Source organism: Amphiura filiformis, chromosome 2 (genome assembly GCF_039555335.1).
Source record: "Amphiura filiformis chromosome 2, Afil_fr2py, whole genome shotgun sequence".
Taxonomy (NCBI): Eukaryota; Metazoa; Echinodermata; class Ophiuroidea; order Amphilepidida; family Amphiuridae; genus Amphiura; species Amphiura filiformis.
Genome location: NC_092629.1, coordinates 6,962,267 through 6,980,721, shown reverse-complemented (window position 1 = coordinate 6,980,721; position 18,455 = coordinate 6,962,267). Strand labels below are relative to the sequence as shown.

Here is an 18,455-nt window from a genome sequence, read left to right as displayed (position 1 = left end):
GAAAACCACATGCTCCCTGTGGAAGACACAACCTTAATCTCCCACACAGAAAGTGTGAATTTCAATGGGATTACCTGAATGGGCGACTCAATTTGGAATCTACACCCCCTGTGTGAGAGATTACGGTCATGTCTTCCACAGGGGGTGTATAGATTTCATCTGGAACAGCCCATTATAACCTAACAACAAGCCATCACACTTTTTGAACACAACTGTAGAACAGAGTAGCAGGCATATTGATAATATAAAACATAATAATAATGACATACATTTCAGTTATTTGTGGAATCTCTTATACAAAATATACAAATTTAGATTATATCAAGTACATGTACATCTGCAAGTACCGTAAACAAAATACAACAATCCTTCATGGAATTATTTTCCTAACCCTAACTATGCCCTATATAATTATATTCATTCAATTAACCACCCAGGGCGCTTAATAAAGTAATTTGGGTGGGCGCTAATGTTTTATATTGTTTAGGCCTACTATATGTAAAAAAGGCTCAAAACATTCACTCATCATCGGTGTCATTTGTTTCAGACCATGAGTGAGATTTGCATGGGCAATTAATAAACTAATATCACAGTTTTGTTGTTGTAAAGTCACTGGGTGGTAAGCTTATTAGCTACTTACTTTCAGTTCGCCATTATGCACTATGTGTGGGGAGAGCCTCGAACTGGCAGCATACATGAATGGGAATTGAACTAGTCATAACGTTCTGTGTAAGGTTACATAATTCTTCCTTTCATGTATGCTGCCAGTTCGAGGCTCTCCCTTTATAGTGCATAATGGCGGAACCTGCAAGTAGCTTAATAGGGCATCAAATGGTTAATGGAATGAATACGGTTTCATGAAGGAATACACATTTGTTGTCTTTATCTCTTACACCCTGTCCAAAGTCATGTTTGATCTTTCTCAAACTGATCTCTATAACAACTAAAGTATGTTCTACAATAAGTTGGCAACATGACCTTTGCCCCAGTTGTATAATATCCATGCATTTTGGTAGGTCATGTACGACATTAAACTGGACAGACTATAGACTATAGACTGGAGAAACTACAATTAATGCCAGAAATAATAATAATAAAAACCTCCCCATGGCCTGTGATTGGTTAATATCGTGTTACTTGGTACTCCTTAGTTGCGCGATACTAACCAATCACAGGCTGTGCTGGACTTTGATTGACAGAATCGTCAGAAACAAACTATTTTTTTTATTTCCGACTTTATTTATAGAAACAAAATAATTACCATGATTTGTAGGTTACATAAACTGCAATGACAGAAAATTGGCAAGAAAAGTTCCCGATTTACGAGATATTAAAATGTTGCCGGTTTCTACCTCTAAATCATATCCAAATCTTATTTCACTGGAATAAATAAACGTATGACGCGTACAAAATATAGTTTGTAAACATGCATACACATGCACCGGTCAAGCCTGGGGGGTCAAGCAACACACCAACATGTCATTCTCTGTGTGCATCCATAATGTTATGAATCTTGCTTGGGCAAAAAAAAAATTTTTGCTTGTCCTCGTCCGACCATCTCGGTAACTTTTTTTTTTTACAATTTCCCAAAAAAAGTCATGAACTTTTTGCCTAAAAAATGCAGATATAAAAGAATTGTTGGAAAATACCATTTCCTGCATGTTCCCCCCTTTCTGGTCGTACCTTCCTAAGGGTTCCCATATTTTGTATTATATCACTCATACACATGATACATAAATTCTAGACAGTTCATTGGTTGATAGCCATTTATCATTTTTACCATCAGCCTCTCCGTGTGATAGTTTTTACCATCATAGTGCTGCGCCATAGTGCGCCTGCGCCAAGCCATGCGCTGACTCTTAGACTCACCAATTTAGTTATGGGGTGGACCCCAAAATGTTAAGTATGTCACGGCAAAACATGGTGTTATGTTGACAGAATTTATGTATGAGTGATAAAAAAGAAATATTAACTGTCTTAAAATTTGTGTAATGGTCGAAATATAATCACTCGGTGAAAGACGTATTGTTCCATTCAACTTGCCGTTCCGGCTCGTGGAATGGAACAATCCATCTTTCACCTCGTGATTATATTTCGACCATCACACTCATAGACAGTTAATATTTGTATATTAGCAACCTCAGCATCTGTAAGTAAAACATTGTTAACGTAAAAATGCAGTATTTTAAGTCTGTCAGACATGTATATGCAAATAAAATTGGGTTTACTTTGAATTTGTCTTTGGTGGAAATTCTGTGGTCAGTGAGTATTTTACAAACAAACAAGTACTTCACATTATACTTTCGGTTCTTGGAAAAGAAAGATATACGAAGAAAAATAAATTTTCCTGACCAACTGACCAAACTTCTGAAAGTGATCTGTGGACAAGCAAACAAATTTATTTTTTTGACCTTATCTCGAGTTGAATAGAGTATAAATAGATACAACTTAGAATAAATAGATAACAATGTACAATTCAAAATCGCTGTCAATGGGTAGGAACAACCTCATATGTGTCATTGGCCCCTGAACATGTTTAAAGCAAAACATCCAATGTAACAACTTGGCAGTTTTGTTTTAAAACATGTTCAAGGGCCACAAGTACATAGGTTTTTCCTTATAAATGATGAAATTGAAAGTTACACCAAGTAACTTCCTTTTGAAATCATGCTGACAATCTGAAATAAAGAAGGCATTTTCATGAGGGGTGTGATGAACCAACAAGGCTTGATAGTTTGGGATAGCAATCATGATTAAAGCTACTTAATTTGAGGCAAAATACACATCAAACCTTGTTAGGTACTAGCCTCAAAAGCTTACTAACCCTTTTCACAGTTAATCAGCAACAGGACAAAACAATATAAATAAGTAATGAATACAAATTATGGATTATTGTATAAAGCTGGAAATGGACGGACTGCACGCTACCCTGTATTATAAATGGAAGACAATATGCAATTAGCCTTTTTGAAGCATGGTGTACACAATAGGATGGCAGTATAAAATATGGGTAAAACCCGCTGAATTCAAAAGCCTTTACCCATTTCGTGCAGCGCCGTCCTATTGTGTCCGCCTTACCTCTAAAAGGCTAATGGAGTTATGTATAAGTGGATTATTTTGTGTGATTTATTTTTTGCACTTTGCCAATTTTGAACAATTTCACTTTATTTTCACCCTCTCCATGTGGGTGTCAACTGCAAAAGACAAATTTCCTTTTTTTAATTTTAAACTCAAAAATTTCAGAATTGTAAATTTTCATGACAATATTTGGAATCATCATGAAATATTCATTGAAATGAGTACAAACAAGCCTGGTATAGGTTCAGTGGTTCTTAAGCTAGCTCTTGATATTTTAAACCTATGGCTAGCCCGCAGCGAATATACGCTGGCGAAGTTGCGTAATTAATCGGATTAACTACCATATCAATAGGTCAAAACAATTTTGAACATATCGCGCTGCCTTATACAGGTTAACTAATCCCCTGTGATTGAATACAATACTGGTCTTTTCAAAGATACTAATCTTACAGGTGCAAGTGATCAGTATGACATGGTTCAATGCAGAGGTACCGGGTGAACGTATCAGTGCAGACTGCAGAGCGGTATATTCAAAAATTGTTTTGACCTATTGCTATGGTAGTTAATCCGATTATTACGTAACGTCGCCAGCGTATATTCTCTATTTTTATGGTAGCTGCTTAGAATGCGAAGCGTTGTCTGTGACCAGTGCAAAAATAAATTTATCACAAAAATACCCACTTATATAATGAATACAAAATTATAGCTTATTGAATAGAGCTGGAAATGGACGGTGTACAAGTGCTACCCTGTATAATTAAAGGAAGATCGTCCACATTGGCATTATCACTGAATCTGTCATATATCCAATAAATGAGTTATTTAATAACTGTGTACCTTGAAACTCCATCCCTTGCATGCCAGTGCTGGGTTGGTAACTTTGCGATTGTATCGGTAATATTAGGCTAATTTTCGCGCCTCATAATTTTTCACGCTCACAATTTTTCGCGCTTTACTGATTTTGAACTACTTTGCTTGTTTTTAAATTCATGATTTTGTACATAAACACATTCACAGGTTTTTATTTCCGCGGTAGCTGTGTTGAGCGCGAAAATTAGAGTTCCGCAAAAATTTCCACTTTTACAGTATACCGTTGAAAACCAGACTTCCCCTGAGGAAGATTCTGGAATTCCAACCAAATCCAACCACTGGGCTATTCCAATTGAAATCCATACACCCCCTGTGGAAGACATACCTTAACCTTCCACACAGGGAGTATGAATTTCAAATGGGGTTACCTAAATGAGTGACTCCATTTGAAATCTACACCCCCTGTGTGGCAGATTAAAGTCATATCTTCCACAGGCGGGTGTATGGATTTCAACTGGAATAGTCCATTGTCATCCGAAAACAGTGGAAAAGGTGTAGAAGATTTTGGAATTCAAAACAAAAGAAATAACAGACAAACTCCAGACAGTCAAAGTCTCAGCATCACTTTCGATAATGAGGGCCGATTGTTCCATGAAATGCGACAGGTAAAACTGCTACCACGTAGCGTGTATTTTTACGGTCTTTCACAGAAACGCGAAGCTCTATCACAGCACGCAACGCTGGTGTGATTGTTAGACATGTGACAATCAAATGATCGGCCCTCATGAATATGCAAGAATTCACAGCATACAATGCACGGGGGACTTAGACTATTGATAAATAGTCTGTAGTAGTCTGTGGTTCAAAGCATCCAATTTTATATCACAGATATCGAGGGGTTAGAGCAAGAAGGCCTACCTGCAATAGCTGCCAGATGTCATATACAAAAATGTCTATAGGGCAGCTATTGCAGATATGCCCATTGGCATTAATCCCTCAATATACACAAATCTCCAAGAACCACAGCTTTAGTTTGGATCACAACAGACACCTAATGAAGGTTTCAAAGGTTGCAATCATGCAGCAGTTTACTAATATGTTGTGAAACCTTGAAGCGGATAGTTAAAAGATTACATATTCGCTGTTGTAGTCAATACATCACACCTTAGTTCCTGGTTCATGCTTGGTTTGCACACCTGTTCACAACCCAATGACTTTGTGTTGTGATCATTTTGATTGTGGTTCCAAACACAGATAGCATGAACCAGTTGACCTGGCAATGATTGATTTTGATGTCACAATACAACAGCGAATTATGCAAAGCATTTAAAAGAAAGAGATTATTCTGACAGTAATCTGCACACTATATTTTGCCAATTGTAACCAACCACATGCCAACACTGTGAACACAACATTACAGTTAAAACAATATTGTAACATTTGCTGAGGAGGATGCCCAAATTATTTTCACAAAATTCTGCTTGTTCCGTGATTGTATAATGTACTTTTGTTCCCGTTGTCCTACAAACAATGAATTTGGCTGATTGCAATTAGGTGTAAGCTTGGAAATGTGTGAACATTACAAATATGCCAACATATCAGGTTTGAAAAAAAAAAAAAATTTATTTAAAATGATCGTACATTACGGCTTCAAATCCCTGGAAATAATAGCTTGACTTATGTATGGCTGAAATGTCTTGCTGTGTACATGAATCTATGTGATGCTCATAACATTGAGCGAATCAACCTCATTAAAGATCAACCGATACAAGCAATTTTCTTTCTTGGCACATATACAAAAAAAAAAACCATTTTGTGGGGAATTTTTTCCCAGAAATATTATAATATTGCTTTAAGTTATGTTCTACAGTCTACACTATGTATTAGATGTATAAAATATAACTTGTTAGGAAAGTGTACCAAGACCCTTGTACATTCTATTTGTCTATTCAACATATATCCAAAGTTTAGAGATGCTCCTGATTCCCAAACACTGTGTACAATTATTTCAGAAAAACAAAGCGATTAGACTTTGGAGTCAAGACTCTGAATAGCCCAATGTAGCGCTGTAACAAAATCCACCATTTTGAATTGTCACCTGTAGAGACTAAAATAATGTACCACCAACATTTAGTCTCGAGTTGGTTCATCATAAAAAGACCAGACTAATAACCTTTGTAGAGGGGTGATACCCCCAAGCCTGTTCCCTGATGTTTGCTAAAAAGATTGGGCCCCGAGCCCGCATTCTAATTGGATAGTAAAATTAGCTGTCACTCAACTTACGCTAGCTACAACCCTGCTTGAATACCACAAAGGTTTGAAGATGTAGTTCTTAGCATACGATATTGGCACACCGCATCAGAAACAAGCAAGCAGGCACTTGACTTAAAATCCACATGACCAGGCACATGCCAACATAATCTGAAGGTACACTATTTTGCCCTCCATTAGCGACACACAAACATGGTGGAGTCTGGACTTTATAATAAAGTCTAATCTTTTTGAATAAAACATAGCTTTGGTCAACTTTTTTTTTCAATGACACTCGCATATTATAATTTGGTTCATCTCAAGACAAGTTCGGTAGTGCGTATTTCGCTCGCAGCAGTATCGAATAACGCACGTAAAGTTAACTGCCCTGAGTGTACACACACAGATACAGGGGTGATTTGTCACAAAAGAGCATTGACATCACTTGAGATGAACCAAATTATAAAATGATGTATCTTGTAAAGGCAATAAGAAGATTCTTTCTTTCGCCAAAGTAAACATTGTTTCAATATTTTTGAATATTACAACCTTTTTCCACTGAATCAATTTTCCACTGACGCCAAAAGGAAGTAAATTGTTAACGATGCAAATAGAAGATACACCCTTCACCATAATAGGACTGTGTGAGATATGTAAAGCTAGAAAGGCCTATTTGCAATAGCTGCCAGGTGTCATATGCATACAAGATAGAATGCGCAAATTGTCATAATAGGGCAGCTATTGCAGATAGGCCTTTCTTGCCCCAAACCCTCGATATACGATTAGAAGTTGCAGAAACTTTCTTCCTATTCTATGATGCCCAAAGCAAGCTTTCACACCAAATATATACCGGTATATGTTTATTAGTCATTATGAAATCAGATCTGAACTTTTTTCCTCTGCTCTATGCCCCTCGCATCACCATGCAATCTACTCCACATGTTAGCCCAAAAGGTACATGGGTGTTTCACTAACATTTAAGACACATTGTAAGTCTCAAAATCAATCCAAGTTACAAAATGGATTTGTAACAGTAAGACATTGTAAACAGGTTACTTACAATACAATGTGTTACTGTTGAAAGTTTAGTGAAACACACCATATGGTTTAATTACTACCATTTCAAGTATCTACTGCTTCTCCAAGCGACATGATTGTAAGTTAAAAGATGCCCATAGCAAAGCTATACCTTTGTAATTTAGCCTTCCTCAGCTCCATACCATGCATATCACCAGAAAATCTACTCTACATTTTAGCTGCTCAACAGGTACCTGGGGTCCATTTCACTAACCTTTACGAAGCTTTGCAAGTCTCAACATACGACAAGTTTCAAGTTCAATACTTACATACAATGGTACCCTTCATCATTTACTACAGGGACCTTTCATAAAGTTATGTCTACTATTGGGTATTCATAACTTTATGAAAGGTTACTTGAGCTATGAAGGGTTAAAGGTTTAGTGAAATGGACCCTATGTACAATTCCAAGCATCTATCGCTGTTCCAAGCTATATGATTGGAAGTTATTAGATGCCCATAGCAAGATATCATACCAAAGATATACCTTTATTAGTCATGTTAGATCTCCCCCTCCGCTCTTTGCCCCTTCGCATGTTAGCTGCTCTACGGGTACCTGGTATATTACTATTCCAAGCATCTACTGTCCTATTACTATCACTATGTACTACTTGTCTGTTGGTATTGTGTCGTGTTGGGACCTATACCATAAGCTGTGCTTCTTGTAGTATGCGAGAGCGAGGCCCTATGGGTATCCCGATGAGTTCTAGGCGTTCCTCGCTTAGGTGCGGTAATTCTACCATGCCAATCCTTCTTTTTCAAATATTGCAGCATATTTCTGAAATACACATAATAAATGAGAGAAATGTTTACAACATTAATTATAAATCAAGGCCCGTACCTTGACATCTTGTTCTAAAAAAATTAATTATATTTCGCAGTGGTGTTTCCTGCGTATAGATAAATCACACTTCTACGCCCGAGTGATTAAGTGAGTGCACGATTCAAATCTGCCATTGCAAAATCCAACATGGCTTTTAACTCTCAACTTGAGACAAGACAGACTATAGCTTACAGTTCTGATAACATATTACTTCACATTTTGCATGTTTATTTTGGTCTCTATCTGATATACTGACATTGACACTACTCCAATATTAAACGGATCAGTGACTGAAAATCTTAATTTCCATTCCTTTTTTCTTTTCTCATTATGCAAACAAAAGCGGTTTTCGATGCAATGGGACATCAGTATACTGACTATACTCGGTAGTGCAAGTGTTCAGTTGCCTAAATATTATTGAAAGAAATTACTATCATCTATTTCACAATGTTGATGTTGTTTTTAAGTTTTTGAGTCGTATATAACATTAGTGTGCATTTTACAAAAACTTGTGTCACATTGTTAAGTCTCAAACCCATCAAGTCTTCCATAGGATTTATAATATGTTACACTTATGATGGGTTTTAAATGGTCATACAAGGTATTGTAAATGTTAGTGAAATGTACCCTGGATACCATTTAGCTATAACACATCAGATGTTCAACCAAACTTGTTTTAACTAATGTCAAAATGACAGATTACAATCAGTCTACACATCGCACAAAGCAGAATCTTGGACAACTATCTAGTTACCATGACTGACCCTGATAGAATCATTTGCTTTATTCTGTGTGGTAAGTAGATAGTTGTCCAAGATTATGCTTGCTGCCTACATATCAGTTATTGTAATAATTGCCTCACCTCATAACCTAGCTCCTGTAGGAACATCCTCAGTAGTGGCGGCTCCTCACCAAAGAATCTAGAATTACAAACAAACAAAATATTAACAAGATTTGAGCCAGGTATACCCAACTTGATGTGGGGAACAATTAACCTAGCAAACACAAAAAGTTATGCAGAAAATTTTTATACAGGGGTAACAGAACATGTTTATATACAGGGTGGGCCATTAAAAAGTTCACACTTTTTCGATGGCTTATTTCTCAGAAATGAAAACACATATTGAAATAAGTTGAACATATTTGTAAACCTCTATGTCTGGACTGTCATTGCTGAAAAGGGCATTAACATCCATGGTCTAATTACAAAATGGCGACCATTTAAAGCAGAGAAGTCAAAAACCACTTTGCACACACGTAAGACTATAGACAATGATCATGCATATTAAGTTTTTAGGCTTAAGCAAGTTTTAAAAAAAGTTTGATGGCTCTATATGCATTTACTTGAGTGTCATTGCCGGGGTCATCGGACTCATGCGTGTATGAGTTGTTTACTGTTTGAAAATCATTCACCTGTGAAATTGACACAAAAAGGCTGATTGGACATGCTCATTTACATAACAAATACACTAGTTTTGGAGGGAACTTCAAATTTAAAATGCCTTGCGTGCCTTCTTGTCATTCATGTAAGAGATACCCGTGTAAGTACTTTTAGGTGATTCTTGCTGTTCAAAATGCGGCAGTTTACAAAGGAGGAACGAATTTTCATCGAGGAGGAAATTTCAAGAACCGGAAAGGTGCGCTCTGTCCTGAATGCATGGCGAACCAGTTTCCGAATACCAGACTTCCTAGTCGCCGACACATCTATAATATTAAACAAAAGTTTCACTTACATGGAACTGTTCTCAATCGGAACAAATCTAACAGTGGGAGACCACGAACAGGAAGATCAGCCAATCACATTGCCGTTATTAGAAGTGATTTGCATGCTATCCCAAGATTGATTACTCGACGGAACAATTGTCCCCATATTCCAAGGACAACGTTCAGGCGAATCATCACTCATGATATCGAATGGCACCCTTACAAGATCCTTAAGCGTCATGGACTGCAACCAGGAGATCCAAATCGGCGACTTCAGTTTTGTAACTGGTTAGTTAACAGAGCAGAGCACGTCGCTTTCTTGTATGCACCGAAAGGCAATCCTCCGAGAGACTTTGCTTTTAACGTTCCACATGACAAACGCAAAGTTAGTGTTCTCGCAGCCGTCACAAGAAACAACGGTTGGTAGGACCGATATTCGTTGACCAGAACATAAATGGAAGCGTTTACCTCGACATAATCAATGATCGACTAGAGCCTCAACTCGTCCAAATATTTTAAGAGCAAGCGAACAGGGCCATCCGCAGGGCGTGGTTCTTTCAAGACGGAGCACCAGCCCACCGTCTTATCGCTGTTAGAGACAGATTGCAGGAGTTGTTTCCGCATCGTGTTGTCAGCCTTGGACATCATGTGGAGTGGCCTCCGAGGAGTCCTGATCTGACACCTTTGGACTTCTGGCTTTGGGGTGATGTCAAGGCGTCTGTGTATGCCGAAGGTCCGCCAAGGAATTTGCGGGAGCTGAGGAGCCGTATTACAGATGCGTTCACAGGGATCCGACGCACCAGGGTTACTTCAAGAGCAGTTCACCATATGTACGATCGTGCGATGATTTGTATTCGCGAGCAAGGAGGCCACGTTGAAGGACGATAAGAACACTTTAAAGACAGAAGCATTTTCACTGTGGCATGCATAAATATGTGACTTTATGGAACCATGATAAGTAGTAATGAAGAACAGAACTATTTTTATCAGAGTCAAATATGATTTTACTTGTATTCTTACTTTTCTAGTGCAATATTTTTAATTTCATGACAATTTGAGACAAATAACTCGTTTCCATTGAAGCACTGCTACGGTTTAAATGTGTCTATATGAAGAAATAATTTCCGAAGAGAAGGAGAGGCATTCCTGACACCTATTTATAAATTTATCTTGTTATATCTCTATATAAGATTTATGTTATAGTGTAATAACCATCATGAAGACTCGGGTATAAAATTATGCACATTATCTAGAATGCGACTGCAAACAAACGTTAACTGCGCAGATTATTTAAAGCTACTGTTACATATTCTGTTCAACTGGAAGGCTACATATTCTGTTTGAAAAAGAAATGTTTATTTTAATATGGTTAATTTACAAGAGAAATATTGACAGAACTTTCATGCGTATTGTTATTTTTCTTCCTTTGTTCCTAATCCATTGTGGTGTGAACCAGCGACCACCATATATCGCGTGATCATCCGCTCCATTTGACTTACGTGTGTGCAAAGTGGTTTTTGACCCCTTGCTTCAAATGGCCGCCATTTTGTAATTCGACCATGGATGCTAATGCCCTTTTCAGCAATGACAGTCCAGACATAGAGGTTTACAAATATGTTCAACTTATTTCAATATGTGTTTGCACTTTTGAGAAATAAGCCATCAAAAAAGTGTGAACTTTTTAATGGCCCACCCTGTAGAAAACATTTATTTATGAATATTTATTATCTATGACCAAAGGTATGGCAAAATGAAGCAACATGTTAGTGATGTAAACAGAAGATACACCCTTTTACCAATTAGGGTACCCTTTTCACCATATTAGGGTACCCTTTTACCATATTAGGGGACTTTTTTTCACTATATTAGGGCACCCTTTTACCATATAAGGGTACCCTTTTACCATATAAGGGTACCCTTTTACCATATATAAGGTACCCTTTTCACCACATTAGGGCACCATTTTACCATATTAAGGTACCGTACCCTTTTATCATATGAGGGTTGAGTGTGATAAACCTATAGAAAAAGGAAGTAACATGTTAGTGAAGATGTACCCTTTTACAATCTTAGGGTCATACTTACTTGGTCAACTTCTTAATCCTCTGTGGACTTGTATGCTGAGACAACATGGGTCTAAACCGACTCACACTGCTGAACATCGAGTCAGAACTGCGAAACATTGAGTCTGGACTTCTCAACACAGAATCTTGTCTTCTAAGTATAGAGTCATGTTGACTTGAATCGAGCAGTTGTGTATCGCGTAATTGTTCCACATCACTCTTTAATGAGTCTATTTCTCTCAATATGGCATTTTGAGATCGTATTTCTGAGGAAAGACTGGCAACACTACGTGCTAATGTGACCACATGGGACTCCACTCTTGCAAAGCGTCTGTTTACGGTCTTGATGTCTTTTTCACGTTGTTTTTGAGTTCTTGCTGCAGCTGTGGAAAGGAGCAACAAAGATCAATCATGGTAAGTGACTTAATAAACACCATAAACCTTTAAATGGGCTATTCCATTTAAAACCCACACTCCCCCTGAAATATCTTCCACAGGGGGAGTATGAATTTCAAATCGAATGGGACACATTAACAGCTCCATTTGAAATTCATATTCCCTCTAAGAAAGATTCAAACAGAATCTTCCTCAGAGGGAGAGTGAGTTTCAAATGGAGCAACTAATGTGTTCATTCCTTTTGAAATTCATACTCCCCTTGTGGAAGATATTTCCAAAATTTTCTACAGGGGGAGAGTGGATTTTTAAATGGAATAGCCGAATTTACAGACCACTACGCCAATGGGCACAGTACCGTGATCATCTGTTAATGAGGGTCACTTGTTCCAACGAGTGCAACATTCGAAACTGCTATATTCATACACATACCGCACATTTTTACAGTATTTTGCATAAATGCAAAGACACACAACGCTCTTTCACAAAGGCATTCAACGCTGGCTTAAATTGACACTCACGATTGAATGATCAGCCTCATGAATATGCGAGAATTCTCAGCATACAAAGCACTGGGACTTGGTCTGTTGATGAATGTCCTTTATCTCTTTAATCTATGATTAACACTCCAAAGTAAGCTTTTTAGATTTAGACAGCGGCTTAAATGTGTCACCCTAGAGTAAAAAATGTGGGACACAAATTATATATGCAAGGGTTGTAAATATAATAACAGATGGGAGCCAGAGATATGTAAACCTTCCTTTCGCCCCAATCCATATCCATGTCTTTCGTCTCATTAAATATTGGGGGCAAGGGGCATTTGCTCCTGCCCCATATTTTTCTTGCCCCCCCACTTTTGTGGCAATTTTATGCAAAAATTTGTTGATTTGGGCCTCCCCTGAAATTCACTTTGCCCCCCCCCCCAATAAAAAATTCCTGATGATGCCACTGCTGATGAACACTTACATCTTGGTCTAGCAGTTGCCCTAGGTGATGCCATTGTACTGATTTGTCTCCTTACTGGCTTCTTTGTTGTTTCTTTGGGTTCCGCTTCACCTTTATTAGTGCCAATAACCTACAAGATTAATAATAATATTTAAGTTTTGTATCACACAGATTTGCCTGTATTTACATACAACTGTTCTTTTCATGGAGGGGCTCATTAAAGGGATTGCTAAACATTTTTATACAAAATATCTAACTGCACTTCTGAAGGGGACATTAAGGGCTCTTATAGTGATTTTTTCACATATTTTTTGTGGGACCTGAGAGGAATTTCATTCCGATATCAAATAATTTTGATTCTTTGAAATTTGCGATTTAACAGGGGGGTTGAAGTAAATTGTATGTAATGATATGTAATTTAAGTGTATGTAGCTGGGATATAAAGCCAATGATCAATTGAAAAATTTGACCTTTCATATTGATTTTTCCCCAAAACCTGAACAAAAATTAGGTCTTTCTATATCTTCAATATGAAAGGTAAAAAAAAAAATTAACCCAGCAAAAATATCCCAGTATACAGTATTACTATACCTGCAAAATATCTGTATACATGCTTTCAAGAGCCAGTAGCTGTTGTCTAATGCTATCAGCACTAGGCCCATGTAAGTCATCATCTTTGATTTGTGGTGGCTGCGGTATAGATGAGGGCGCCTTCTTCCTTGGTTTTCTTTCAGGTTTAGTTGGTGGCGCTTTGAGGTCTTCATCAGAGCTGGATAGATTTATGTGATCTTGCATACTGCTACTATGCCTATGTGAGCCAAACATTCCTGTGTTCAAATAAACAACCGAAATGATCAGTCTTTACAGGTGGTGTAGGATGCGATATCACCATTTTTGATGTCGCCATTGGATTAACACATAATCACGAAATCTACACAACCAATTCTAAATGTGTTATGTGGTGTCAAAGCAAAATTATAATATTCTAAAACCGTTGAAGTGCACCACAGTACCCCACTGTAAGTAGGTTGTTTTTCAATTTGGAACTGCTAACCATCTACCGTGTCCTATACCCCCTGAATCTTTCTGAATGATCCAAAGATTAGGCCCATGGAGAACGGACCCTGAATTGCCACTGTGTACTGCTATGGTAAACCTGCTATATTGGTTTGTCCCACATGGAGAGTAAAATAGTGTACCTCCTGCATTTATTTACTCTTTTATTATATTACGGCCAAAATAACCTACCTTTTGAAGATTTTTTCCGATGACTTGATGACTCCTTAGTTCCAGAGGGCGCTGTAGAGGAACGCTCACGAGATGTTTTCTTCTTTCTTTTCTCACTACTTTCTTTTCCTGCACTTGATTTTTTACTTGTCTCTGGCGTTTTAGGCACTGTTGCCGCATGCCTACCTGGCATTGGACTTTTCTTCTTCTTTTTTGTCGAAATGTTCGCCATAGCTTGAGATGCCTCTTTTACTTCTCGGTCTCCACTAGCATTACTACGAACACTATAAGGGAATGACGACACCGAGATTGACCTTGTTTTATGCTTAGTTGACGGCTCTGGTGAGTCGGGAGGTGTTGCAGATGGTGTCGTTGCCGGTGATAACGGCGGGAGCTCTGGAGTGTTTGACCTTGAACTGGAAGAACTTGGACTCGGGACATAACTTTGCAAGCCTCTGATATCCGGAATAGGACCATTATGAGTTCTTGCATCATGTGATGCTATTCTGTGGTTGTGATTGGTTGACTGAGATGTGTGGTTATTATATGCGTGATTAGGCCTGATATTCTCCCTAGGTAAATACTGTGCAGTATCTGGAGTCCTATTATTATTTACATGATTATACTGCAAGTCTTTTCCATGGTGGTCAAAGTTACTCAGAGCTCTGAAAGCACTAGGTGTACTGCTGCCCTCTGACCTGTCAGGGTCATGACCTTTTGAGATATTTGAGTACTGATTTTGTCGCATGGGATGCCGTTGAATGTGGTCTTGGTATGTAGGCAGATGTCTTTGGCTTGGAGATGGTGGACTTTGGTATGCAGAATGTTGAAGCTGAAAAAAAGGAAACAATCAATTAAATCTGCTTAAAATAGAGCAGCAAACATTCAGGGCTGTCAACTTTTTGATATTGCTAGGCGTGAGACATCTACAATGTTCATTTTGACACATTTGAGCCACGGCGCTTGAGAATCTAAAAAGTGTGTGTGGGGGGTAGGGACAACAAATTATTTTTACAATGCGTGAGATTTTACTCATTTGGCAGATCTTTGCGTGAGATTTTTTACCAAGGCGTGAGATTATACTAGCTTGGCGTGAGACTGTGAGAAAATGACCCGCAAAGAGACTCGCAACCAATGCGTGAGAGTTGACAGCCCTGAAACATTGTTTATAATTTCAAGATATTTCTAGGGATTGGTTCAGGATGGCTCCATCTTCAACTGCCAGGTGTTATTATCTTCACATGGCTACAATATAGAAACCCAACAGAATGTGCAGACCACATTTATGGTCCCAACTTCAGCCTCCTTTGATAAAAAAAGGTTGGCTATTAAATCATGGCACAATCGACCTTTAAATCCCTGTATAAGGGAGATATTTCAATTTTCCGGCTAATGGGAAAGACCTTAAAGAAGTTGTTTAGGGTAGGAATTTTATTAATAGGGTAGGAATTTCATTAATAAGACTATTTTTTCCAGCCATTTCATCCCAACACACAGAGACCAAGAATATTCTTATCATTTTTTTCAAGGAAAATTACAGATTAGGGTTGGTATTTTCACAACTTCAAGTAATTCATTGTTTTAGGTTGGTTGGACATGTGAGGACAACAAATAAGATAGTAGGCAAGTACACAGGTCTGTAACCAGGAATATTTTTTGGGGGGGGGGGTTGATTTTGAAAAATCCTAGTTACAGGCCTGCAAGTATCCCCCTCTTTCCCTGGGCCACATACCCATAGACTTACCCTGCTATTAGGTGTTTGCATAGTATACATTCCATTGTTATCAGGACCTGGCATGCTTAATGCTGGTCTGTAGAAAAAAGAACAAAATAACAATGTGGATAATTTGGCAGGAAAAACCTTCTATGTGCTTATGGTCCCTGAACATCTTTAAAACAAAACTGCCAACAGGTTACATAGGAGGTTTTGCTTTAAACATCTTCAGGGGCCAATGACACGTAGGATGATTTTCACGCCCAACTACATGTGGATATTCTAAAAATGGGCTATTCCATACACCCCCTATGGAAGACATAAATCTTCCACACAGGGAGAGTATATTTCAAATGGAGTCACCCATTCAGGTAATCCCATTGAAACATTTACATTTCTCTCTCTGTAGGAGATTAGGATCATGTCTTCAATATGGGGTGTATGTATTTCAACTGGAATACCCCGTTTCCCGTAATAAATGCACCTCTTATAAATGCCACTCCCACACAATTTTTTCTATAAAAATGAACATGTGACTAATATTGCAAAACTTTAGACTCAATCCTAATGCATCAGGGCTGTCTGCCTTGTAGAAATTAGCCATCACAGTTAAAATTCACACACCCCCTATGGAAGACATACCCTCACAAGTTAATCTTCCACACAGGGGGTGTAGATTTCAAATGAAGTCACTCATACAGGTAATCCCATTTGAAATTCACACTCCCTGTGTGGGAGATGAAGATTGTGTCTTCCATGTGGAGTGTATGTATTTCAACTGGAATAGCCAAATACCATATATCCTATAATAAATGCACCTCTCTAATAAATGCCACTCCCACACAATTTTTTTAATAAAAAACAATAAATTTCCCTGCTATATCATGTGAGTAATATTGCAAAACTTGAGACTCAATCCTAATGCATCAGGGCTGACTACCTGGGCTATTCCAGTTGAAATCCATACACCCCTTATGGAAGACATGTCTGTAATCTTCCACACAGGGGGTGTGAATTTCAAATGGAGTCACCCATTCAGGTAAACAATACTTAAGAATGTGTGATCAATGCTAACATGCAGGTAGAACCTAGTGTGGTCACCTTCCACAATGTCAAACAATTCTACATGTTTTTATCCACTTGTCCATTATAATAACCATTACTGTTATTTATTATGAGATGTCACGTCTGACTTACCCATTATGATAACCATTTTGCATAGGTCCCATATGTTGGGTAGGTGGTGCATGAAAGAACGGTAATGATCTATTCTGAGATGTAGGTTGTAGCTCGTCTGCTGGGCGCTCCAATAAAGCCTGCGCTCGAGGACCTTCTTTCCTCTCTGATTTGCTTGAAGGCTGGAATGAAAATAAGGAAAGTACATATTGGTATGATGCATGAGAAATGTATCTTAAACAAAGACATTAAAACTAAAGAGTAAAGCCTTAGATTTTACAGTGAATAATGCAATAATAAATCTTTCATATTGGTTTCTCATGCATGGAGACTAAAAATAGTGTTTTATTCAAGAGAGTTCAGGATTATGAAGTAGAATTGCATACATACAGTGACATCATGACATGTGACACATGCATGATTGACAAGTATTTTCATATCACACACACATGCCTTATATTATGTGCTCACCAGAGTTATAGCCAGCACAACTTTAGTGCCGGCTAATTTTAGTAGTTGAGTGTGTGTAGGGAGATTAAGAGATGAATTTGTCCGTGGTGTAGGTGTTCTCCCTCCTTAGACACAGCTACACCATGGACAAATTCATTTCTTGATCTCCCTACATGGATGAATTCATCTATGTTTTCTCAGGTAAAAATATGCAACATCTTGGTTGTACTTGTTCATTTTCAGTGATTTCAAAGATATTTTTGTGTCGGTCGGTGACCAATATATTTAAGCTTAGTACTGGTCAGAAACACTCTGTGCCGGATATCCCTGACCGGCGTGGCTAGAACACTGGTACTCACCACATATCCTGACACATATCGATCCAAATCTTTGGGATAATCCTCAAATCTATCAGGATCATCTAGCATAGCGTGTAACTGTGACTCTTCATCCGGGTTGTCATCATCATCTTCGTCATCGTCGTCGTCATCGTTTAAGTAGGAACGCAGCTTGGGTGGAGGAAGCTCCAGTAGTTCCCCTTCATCATAAAGCTGCATGGATAGATGGGATCATGATTGATGGTTACTAATTTGGAAATAGCTGATATTCAGATAAGTAGAATTAAATACCAACATACATACAATTAGGTTTAATATAGTACAATTACATGTAGAACAAAAACCTCACTTTCTGAAGGCTATGCAACTTGACAATGGTTCAATATTCAAAACAGACTCTTCATCAG

General features: G+C 38.1%; 1 protein-coding gene across 1 annotated transcript in view; it reads right to left on the bottom strand.

Annotated features, from left to right (window-relative positions):
• Window positions 1–838: 838 nt before the first annotated feature.
• Window positions 839–18,455, bottom strand: part of LOC140145827 (uncharacterized) — a 68,757-nt gene continuing 51,140 nt past the window's right edge. Inside the window, 10 exon segments of the mRNA XM_072167507.1 lie at window positions 839–7,963; window positions 7,966–7,993; window positions 8,901–8,958; window positions 11,828–12,188; window positions 13,165–13,273; window positions 13,735–13,970; window positions 14,392–15,202; window positions 16,115–16,181; window positions 17,282–17,442; window positions 18,070–18,261. Coding sequence (XP_072023608.1) covers window positions 7,857–7,963; window positions 7,966–7,993; window positions 8,901–8,958; window positions 11,828–12,188; window positions 13,165–13,273; window positions 13,735–13,970; window positions 14,392–15,202; window positions 16,115–16,181; window positions 17,282–17,442; window positions 18,070–18,261 — 2,130 coding nt within the window. The 3' untranslated portion in view covers window positions 839–7,856.